At 42.6% G+C, this 10974-nt stretch overlaps 1 protein-coding gene across 1 annotated transcript in view; it reads right to left on the bottom strand.

The window, feature by feature from the left end:
- The window catches only part of LOC106812173 (fibulin-1-like), a gene marked incomplete at its 3' end in the record, with an annotated part of 52266 nt that extends 44927 nt beyond the window's left edge, over nt 1-7339 (bottom strand). The window contains 1 exon segment of the mRNA XM_014815992.1: nt 7216-7339. Coding sequence (XP_014671478.1) covers nt 7216-7339 — 124 coding nt within the window.
- Between the last annotated feature and the right edge of the window lie 3635 nt (nt 7340-10974).

Here is a 10974-nt window from a genome sequence, read left to right on the forward strand (position 1 = left end):
AAGAGAGTGCAGGAGCGCACGGGGGCGTGTAAGAGCGTATAAGAGAGTCTAGGAGCGTGCAGTGGTGTGTAAAATAGTGTACGCGCGTGCAGGGACGTGTAAGAGCGTGTAAGAGAGTGTAGGAGCGTGCAGGGGTGTGTAAAATAGTGTACGAGCGTGCAGGGACGTGTAAGAGCGTGTAAGAGAGTGTACGAGCGTGCAGGGACGTGTAAGAGCGTGTACGAGCGCACAGGGACGTGTAAGAGCGTGTAAAAGCGTGTGAGATCTTGAAAAGGTTCGTGAAGGTATATATAAGGTCGTGTAGGAGCGTGTGAATGCGTGTAGGCGCGTGTACGATCTTGCAAGAACAAGAACGAGCGTACACGAGCCTACGAGCGCACGCGAAATCATGTAGGTGCGAGCGTAGTCGCGTGTACGTGCCCTAGCCAGTACCGACCAACACTTCGCTCTAGCACACGAGTCGGATTTTCTACGAAGCGACGGACCGACCCTCACGCAAAGTTGAATGACCCTACCACAGACTAACGGATACACAGACTGGACACTTCGTATATCCTGCTTGTTAAGCGTTTCGATGGTGCTGCCCCTGGCGAATGAAGCGGTCAACTACTCGAAATGGTATCAGCTGGCGGTTATTGCAGTGCGGGAAATTGTTCCAATACAAGGAAGAAAAACACAGATATAGCGTTTTTCAAGTTTTCAACTGAGCATGATAGGTATTAGATTTATCACGTGTTGCATGTTATATACGTTTGCAAATAATAAATTCGTGACAGATGCAGTGACTCACTGACTGCTGTGCACACGAACAGAGACTGTACTCATTGATTGTTTAATCATATGTAATCATAATATCAATGTAAACTAATACAAGATACAATCTTGTGAAGCTAACAGTTAAAAGTTAGGGAAAACACTACTTGGTTCGGTGATCTGTGTAATTCTGCTGCCTTTTGTTCTGTGAAAAATACCAGTTAAAACTATATGCAATTTGTAAATAATTAATACACCACATCATTACATGACACATGTAGATGATCATGTACATAGACTTCGGAAGTGGAGCTGCAACATAAGAAGAGCCGACATTGACGGGTCAATTGACGGGAAATTTGAGGAATACGTTTGAGGAATATTCACTGCTGGGCACTGAAGTATATTATTATTATTTATGGCAATATCAAAACTAAACCAACACATGCTGAATAATTTTGCTAATAAAAAATTCAAACTGTCTGTATTTTACCTTATTTTCCATAATTCCTTCACCCGATCCCTTCCACCTTTATTAAAAACACAAGGGCTAATCAAAAAATTTAAGAGGCTAAGAAAGGATGCAATTCCATTTCTGATAGAAGTCAGTAACCCTCCTGCACTCCGAACCTATAAACAAGCAGAATCGTAAATTGCTGAAGCTCCAGCACTTGTGATTAAGCTTCTTAGCAATAAATGTGATTAATGGTATTTGAGTAAAAAATATGGAAATTATATCGTCTTTATTATTTTTATTGTTTGTAGAAAAAAAACATCTCACCAAATCCGGTCACAGACTAAGGAATAAATTAAACTACGACTGTAGCACAGTATACCGTGTGCACATTACGCATTGTGACGTATTGTGTGTATTGTGCATTAGTCTGTGCTATGGTCTGTGATACGGTGTGGATGATCGTTTTGCATGTAAAAATAAATGCATAGCCGTTTAATAGCGCCAAATCTACTCGAAGACTAACATTTGACCTTCTAGATTCAGCAATGTATAATTAAACTCCAGTCCAAATATTAGAATTAAAGATAGAGACGTTTTAATCTTACAACGTTACACATACACGGTCTGTCACCACAGCCAGATTTTTAGTGTACCGCTTCATTCGCTGGGCGGCGCCACCATTCAATTGCATTACACTATTTTGGCGTTTCGTCCAGTCTGTGTATCCTGTATCTGTATCTCTGTGACCCTACCCTACTACCCACCCACGGCATCACGCATGCGCGCCCCCAGGGGGCAGCACCCGGCGCGTAAATGCCCGCGTAAATGCCCCGCATTGCAGCACGTAGTAAGTAGCACACTAGGAAATCATTTCCCATTGGCGGTCATACTTACGAAAACATTCCCATAACTCAGCAGAAGTTTTTTTGAGAAATCACAATGCCATCTTCTAAATCCACGTCGTAAGTGACACCATATATGTTATTAACTTAAAAATACTTCCATGATTTTTGTTGTAAACAAAATTTTGCCGGCACACTCGAAATGGCCACATTGCAATGTGATTTTGCGCGAAAAATTAGGCTTCTTTGAAAATTCCCAGGCCGTCCCAGCAACGCACCTCGGACGAGCCGCTTACACTGTCGGATTCAGAATAGATTCTAGTTTCTAAAATTAACAATTGCAAAGAGTTCTAACCCTTTCTAATGAGAAATACAAAATTCAAGCGCACGCATACACTGAAATACGATCTCATTCTGATTGGCTGATTTGCCACCGTAATACATAGTAAGGCTCAAGGGGTCGTTGTCGTATCAGGTACTACAGATATGTACCCGAGGTACATATATGTATACACAAAGTGTACCAGACTTGTACTACAGAAGTGTACCCTAAGTTCTTAACCCTAACACTAACCCTAACCCAAACCCTAACCCTAACCCTAACCCTAACCCTAACCCTAAACATACCTCATATAAAAATATAAACATAATACTAAACAACCTAAAATTACCTCGGGTACATATCTGTAGTACCTGATACGACAACGACCCCATCTGCCATAGTAAGGTGGGGATCCATTTGCGGCCAGGCATGCACGATTAACGCAGAATATTATATAGAAGCGTTTACACTATAGATGGGACACGAGGTTTAGATATATACGGATGTAGATTCAACTAGTCATCCGGGCGTTGCCAGTGAGAAAGTGCGAGAACGAGGAAGTTGTACACATGTACACACGCATCGTGCATGCACACACGCACATGCGCACGTGTGTAATCTAAACGCATGGTACGCTTTGAACAACCTGTTTTCTAACACGCACCGAGTTATACTAGACTGAATGTGGTTAGCTGAAATAAAGACTGTAGGAGGAACCGACATTACATATTTGCTTCAATTTAATAGCTAAATTTGTAGTATATAATATGATATAGTAATTATATATATATAACCAAAATGTGTGTGTGTGTGTGTGTGTGTGTGTGTGTGTGTGTGTGTGTGTGTGTGTGTGTGTGTGTGTGTCTGTGTGCGTGCGCGTGTGCGTGTAGTAAGGGAAAAATCGAATATATGCACCTCCTGTTTTCTTACTTTCTACTTTATTTAAATTCCCGTTTCGCGATGTTCTCATCCAATCATAGCCTGCCACATCATCATCAGCTTCTACCGCTGCTGCCGCATGTCATCGCAGCATTGCCTTCTTCTTCTGTCTGTCCTCCTTGCCCTCTAACGCTGAACCTTCTTCTCTGTCCTCCTTCCTCTTTAACGCTGAACCTTCTTCTCTGTCCTCCTTCCTCTCTAACGCTGAACCTTCTTTTCTGTCCTCCTTTCTCTCTACTGCGGGACCTTCTCTGTTCTCTTGTCTACCGAGGGACCGATCTTCTTCTCTCTAACGATGAGCCGATCTTTTTCTCTCTATCGAGAAACAGATATTTTCCTCTCTAACGAGAGACGGATCTTTTTCTCTCTAACGATGAACCGCCTGACCGTACGATATCTTCAAATTTTGCACAAGGGAGAGATAGTGATCCGCTAGGGGACGGCTCTGATTGGCTAATTTTGTCTCTTGTTTATTTTTATTATTTTTGGCTAATTTTGTTTTATTTTAGAATTAGGGTTAGGGTTAGGGTTAGGGTTAGGATTAGGGTTAGGGTTAACTGATTTCTATATCCACAACACACTAATAATGCGCCATCTAGCGAATGACTATCTCTCTCCTGAGACCTACTTGATATCTTCTATCTGGATCCTTTCGAGCGGCGGCTCTGCGCTCGTTGTAGCTGTCTCTGTGTCGCTGTCGCGGAGATGAAAGAGTTAACCTAACTTTGATGTGATGCCGAGATCCTTATGGTGACGAAAGGTGCGATCCACCTTGCTCTCACTTCCCACCCACCGCTAGGAACGCTCTCGTCGCTCCGGCACGCTCACGTCTCGTCTGCTACCGTCGCCGACAACGGGGCGACGTCAACTGACGACGAGAGGCGACCAGGAACACGGTGAAACCCCCGCGCACGCACGCACGCACGCACGCACGCACGCACGCACGCACGGGTGGATGTACTGATGACGGTTATGAGGTAACCAGGTAATAGGTGTCTGCGTGTCTGTTGCCTTAAAACACAGGGTAAGATTTACCTGGTTGGGGTTAGCTGCTGATGAGTAGCTTAACGCTCGTGACCGTACGGTAATGTCCGGGAGGAGGGGCAGTGATGTCCGGGGGAGGAGTCAGAGGGTGATGCACGGCCGGAGAGATGTCACCGATCTCTCTCTCTCTCTCTCTCTCTCATCTTCATCTCTCTCTCGTCTCATCTCTCTCTCTCCTCTCTCCACTCCTCATCATCCTCTCTCTCTTTCTCTCTCCTCTCTCCTCTCTGGCTCTTCTCTCTCTCTCTCTCTTCGCTCTCCACTCTCATCTCTCTCTCTCTCTCATCCGCGCTCGGAACCACTTCTCGCCTCTCTCTCTCATCTTCTCTCTCGCCCTCTCCCACTCTTTCTATATATTATATATATATAATATATATATATATATATCTTCTCTCTCTCTCTCCTCTCTCTTTTTCCTCTGCTCTCGCTTCTCACTCCACCTCATCGCTCTACCCTCTCCTACCTCCATCCGCTCCTCAATCTCTCATACTCTCTCCTCTCTCTGTCCTCCTCGTCCTCTCGCTCCTCTCTCTCTCTTCTCTCTCCTCTCCTCTCCTCCCTCGGACCATCTCTCATCTCCGCTTCTCTCTCTCCATCTCTCTCTCATCCTCCCACTCCTTCTCTCTCATCTCTCCTCGCTCTCTCCCTCAATCGCTCTCCACCACACTCTTTCTATATATACTATATATATATATATATACTATTTCTCATCTCTCTCTCCTTTCCTCTTGCTCTCGCTCTCTCTTTCCTCTTGCTCTCCGCATCCTCCCTCTTCGCTCCCCCACCCCTCTCTCTTCTCTCCTCTCTTCTCTCTCTCTGCTCCTCTCCTCTCTCTCCACCTTCCTCTCATCTCTCGCCTCTCTCTCGCTCTCCCCCCTGCTGCTCTACCGCATCTGGCGAGACCCTCCCCCGTTACCCTGCTACCGTCACGTCTCTCCTGTGCCGTACACTCACTCCTTTAGACGCGCTACGACGGACGCTAGGTAAAGTGGTAATGAATGATGATGATGATGATGATGATGATGATGATGATGATGATGATGATGATGTAAGAATGATGATAATGACGATGCTGCTGCTGATAATAATGAGGACGATAATGATGGCGATGATAATGATGATGACGACGGCGACGACGACAATGATGATGATGACGACTATGATGATGTTGGGGATAACGAGCTAACGTTTGACACCGATCACAGCAACTCCACCTATCGCCATGGCGACCAGACGCGCTGAATGTGCCCGGATATAATACCATAACGACCTCACAACTGTTTACTTCATATTGTTGTTATTTATTATTTATTCGTTTATTATTCGTCGGCGTGGAAAACTTTGCAAACATCGATTTATTCATTTATATATTTTTTTTATTTCGTTTTTCGTAAATACAAACACAAACCCGCAAATAACCCACAGTAATCAAAACCACGTCGGAATGCGAACACAAACTTTATTCACTAGGATTCACAACTGCTGTAAGAATATCAGTTTAAGAGTGCAAGATAATTTCACAATTAAATTCTTCTTCTTTTTCATTATATATAGTTTTGTTGTCTCATGTGTCCTGATCGTACATGTTCATTGTTTGTCCCTGCTGTTGTTCCTTCATTCTTTTATTATTTCCTTATTCCTTTCCTTTCTTCCGTCATTCCTTCTCCTTCTTCTTCTTCTTCTTCTTCTTCTTCTTCTTCTTCTTCTTCTTCTTCTTCTTCTTCTTTTTCTTACTTCGACTACAGTAAAAACCCGCGAGTAAGAACCTGTATTTTCCCAAGATAGCCTAAACAGGTTCTTACACAAATGGTGCTTAGCACAAATTGAGGCTATTTAGGTTCTTAAATAAGTTCTTATTTTCTAAAGAAAATTCCCAAATGTTTTTCATACGATATGGTTTTCCTGGTTCGAATGTTAATCATTTGACAGACTCTTCTATATGCTGATGTGTAGCCATGGAGATATAAACAATATATATATACAGTATTTATGTGTAACTGCAACAATAACAATTCTATTTGATTTTCAACATTGGCATTTACAGTGTATTAAATTGGAGTGATAAGGCACCTGTGTCTTCAAAAAAAGATTTAAAATGTTGTTCTATCTTATTTGCCCAAGTGTACACATCTTTTTATATAGATTTTAGAAAATAAGAACCTGTTTCAAATTTTAGGCTAAGCAGGTTCTTAAAAACTAGGGGCCCGTTGTAAGAAACAAAATTAGTCTTAACATTAGTCTTAACATTACCTTTTTCTCTTAGACCGTCGTCAGAAACGCTGCGAAGTTACCTGAATGAAAAATCGTAGCAGATTTCCTCGTAACAATACGAAACAAAGTGCTGTCGACGGTCTACGAGAAAATGTTAGTGTTAAGACTATTTTTCCTATATGCCGTTATATTTCAACACTAAAAAATATATGAAAGTAAATAAAAAATTGATGTATCATTCACTATATACGTGATACAATCTACGTGAAGCACACATCTACGCAAACAGTTATAGACTCATAATTCACACGCACGTACGCACGCACGCACGCACGCACGCACGCACGCACGCACGCACGCATGTACGCACGCACGCGCACACACACGCACACGCACACGCACACACACACATGAACGCACGCTTGGAAAGATGCGGCTATCATTTAGTGTCTATATGTTACCAGTACATTATTAGTGTTATTATGATTTAAGTGTGACTGTGTCCGAGAAAGCGAAAGTGAACGTGCACGAACACAGTAACCTAGCGCGAAGTTGGTTTATCGCCAAAATGATCCTAGAAACAGTCAAGTTTTTACACTACAGCATTTACTTATAGTTACTAATACTAGCTGTCACCCTGATCATACCGATAGCATCCAGGCAGAGCTGCGTTGCTTGGTTGTTGATCTCAAGACAGCCGCGCATTGATTCACTGTGTAGGCCAGCCCCAACAGGGCCTTCATTCTGATAGAAGACACGAGGCTGTTCCATGCTAGCTCTGAGTACAAACAGTGGTATGACTGAGCGTAGCGGACGCTATAAATGTATTTATAATATGCATTTTTTGGTTGTACTTTGATTTAATTCTTTTTGTAAAATTCATCCCATCTTTTTTGTTGTACTTTTATATTCAAACTATAATCTCTGCATGTGTGTCAGTGATATGATAGTGGATACACTTTACTAGCCTCCCTGTGACCGCCTCACTCCATTTGATTTATTAGAGAAAACTTGAAAGAAATTAGTCCAAGATGTTGATAGACAATTAGATGAAAATTTACTTTCTTTTTGAACTGTTAACAATTTAAAACTTTTATTTAATGTACATAATTGTATTATTCATAAGTGTCAAGTCTTTTATTATGAAATATATAACCTTGGAATGCACTTGTTTTTCAACGTGGACCAAACGCTCAGAGAGACCAGACAACCCAGTGATTTAGAATATAGGACAAATTCGAGATATTTCCCAGGTCCCCAAGTGCGCCAACGCGCTTTTATGACAGTGTAGTCTTACGATTATAATACGGTGTGTGGTTCATGCAGCGAGCTGAACTTGCGGGTACCTGTAATACATTGAGAGACTCAGTGAGAGTTGTTGATGCAGAGCGATTGCCGCGGATATGGACACCAATGAATAGTGACTTGTCGCTGGAAGAGGGAGTCGACCGAGGGTGTGGGCGCAGATGGTGGGGGATCCCGGCGCAGGGCGGTTCGATCAAAGTCACGGAGGCTGAATGGTCTCGACGCTGTGGCCTCAAGGTGGGGCAAAGATGGGGGGAATAGCGCCTATAGCTAGCTCTCTAGATGTACTCATAGCACAAGAATATCCACCGCGCGGCGCCGGGCCGTGCTTGGGCCAGCAGCGGTGCTGGACACATAAGACGCGCTGCACGCCTACACGTACGACAAGTGCGCGCAACAGGGGACGCTGATGTACGCACACGCACACTACATCGATGGGATTATACCGACGCGCGCGACCACACGACACGCGCGCAGCGCAACGCTCACAAACCACACACACGACACACGCACAGCACACGCACACGCACACGCACGACGGCAGCAGGGGCATACCAAGGGGGGACACACGCACACGCACACGCACGCACACGCACGGGCAGACGTTACAGGCACCAAGTCTATCCTTTCGGAGCTTTTAAAATTCGGCGCAGCTAGCTTGGCCGACTGTCACGCGAAACATGCGGGTTCGGTTTGCAGTCGGCTATTCGGATCGCTATTTATCCCACGGTTCGGGTCTATAATCAGATTGACTGGCGGGGAGGCCAACTCCATGTGCCCATGACATTCAGCATCTAAAGCTACATCTTAATTGGCCATCCTTGGTAACATATTAGAGTGCCCAGCTATCTGATTTGATCGAGAACAGACAACAGAGAAACTTCCACAATTTGTATTAGATATGCACACATTCGCCTCCTGTTGTAATTTGAATTTTATTAGTGTTTTATTACACAGGCGCTTAACGATTATTGAAAGACGCACCAGAAATATTTATAGTTACATAGCTACGCGATGAGTTTTGCAGAGCGCAATTTTAATCACATAATTTCACAAAATTATTATATTGAGTGTTTCGCCAGTTGGGGGGATTTTATTTTTAACTTTATGGGCGAAATTTCACACGACGGAAGTGGAGGCGTTGTGTATTGTCCGGTTGCACAATGACTGAACGTTGCGATCGGGTATGATACAACCTGTCTTCTTGCTGTGCAGTTATCTGGGTGTTCGAAGATCAGAAACAAATTAGTCTGTCAAGAAACAAATTAGCTTCTCTCGATTAACCTTAACTCATTCATGGTTTTTCTCGTTTAGGCGAGTATGACCAGGAACTCGTAAGTTAAAAGCGAACACGGTAGCCTCTTAGCGTTCTTAGGGCTTATAAACTTAGGTTAATCAGTAATTCTAGGTTATAATTGACTACATCAAAAGTTTCATCGGTTCAATCCACGATTAGAATATTTTTTTGGTAAGTGTTTTTAGAGACACTAACGAACTACGTTATTGCATGTACAGAAGATTCAGGTGGGCCAGGCGCCACTCAGGCGCACGATTCGTGAGAAGTCCTAAGCGCAAACACTTTCAGCCAAGGGCTACAGACCGAGGGTATTTATTCATTTAAAAGCAAAAGGATTGTAATATCTTATAAACGACATATAGTTTCAGTTATAATATGGATAAATTTGCCCTAAAATGAATATCGTTCGGTTAAATAGCATTTAGGTATAAATATAATTGCACTTTTGTGATTAGCCTTCGGTCATTTACCTGCAAAATAAAAATGCAAATACGCAACTTTTTCAGGGTGGCAGCACGGTCGCGGGTGTCATGGCGCCGTTCAAATTTCGTAGCGTTGATGTGTAAATAATTAATTAAGTATCTGGTGACAAATACATGTGGGTATAGACGAGTTGTTATACAGTAAGTACAGTTGTATGCAGTAAAATCCTAGAGGCTACTGTCCCTTTAAGAGAATTAAACATTCTCGTAACTTTTCTCTTAACATAAGAGTTCCTAGACCCTCCCTTAACTTTAATATTAAGATGAAAATAACACATTTAGACTAAGAATTACAATTATAGTGATATTGTATTTTATATTAATGAGTAATATCATGTGTTTTTTTTGAAAAACACGTCAAAAACATTAATTATCTACCGATCGTGAAGCAAAACAAGAGTGTCAAAACATTTCAATTCTCGCGTCCCGTGAGAATTGCTACAGTGTGAGAATTTGTCTTGTTGTGCAGAATAAATTCAAGACCGTGTCGTTTTTCATCAAATATTATTTATATGTGGTTAGCCATCATAATATGCATAAATTACTGTGATGTACAATAAATGTGTATGAATTTGAACTTTGTGATTGATTCTCATCCAATCAGCAGCCTTGTGATTAAGTTCCTGTTATCGTGAGTTTTCATTAAAGTAAGTTTAGTTACGATAGGTTTCTGTCAACGCTATTAACTTTTCTCTTAACATTAACATTAGTCTTCAAATTAATCGTAACTTAACTTTAATCGGAAGTTTCTGACAACGGGCCCCTGATCTTTAGACTATCCTGAACCAGAATCCACCGGGTGCCACTGTGGCACCCTTGGGCATTTTTTTTTATCACAAAAAATACACATCGTATAATTTTCAGTCGACAAGGCCCCTTGTGATTATCAACGTGACTCGTGGGTATAAACTCTATTATCAGAATAATATTTGTTTTCGCACATCCTGCACATTCCGACTTCGACATTAGGCCTACTTGGGAAAAATCGTGCAATGTGTGCCAGCATGCGTTCGGTAATTTACGGATTCGCAGTTCGATTTCGTAGTCGACCCAGCTTTCAGACGTTGTTTAAACTAGACGATACAGCTCTTTAGCAATCTTCCTTCCGTCTTGGTTTTTTTTTCTCTACACTATAACTCGCACGGCCGATAAATCATCGATCTGAATGCTTGCCAGTTAACTGTGACATCGACAAAAGCAAGCAACCCTTGGGCGGTTCCCTCGTTTTCCATCCGTTTCTCCTCCTCCCGCTCCCTACTCTTCCTCCGTGACCTTCTTTATTCGATCTCTATTACATTCTCCGCTCCTCCTCCTCCCCCTCC

The sequence above is a fragment of the Priapulus caudatus genome, unplaced genomic scaffold (genome assembly GCF_000485595.1).
Source record: "Priapulus caudatus unplaced genomic scaffold, Priapulus_caudatus-5.0.1 Scaffold616, whole genome shotgun sequence".
Lineage (NCBI taxonomy): Eukaryota > Metazoa > Priapulida > Priapulimorpha > Priapulimorphida > Priapulidae > Priapulus > Priapulus caudatus.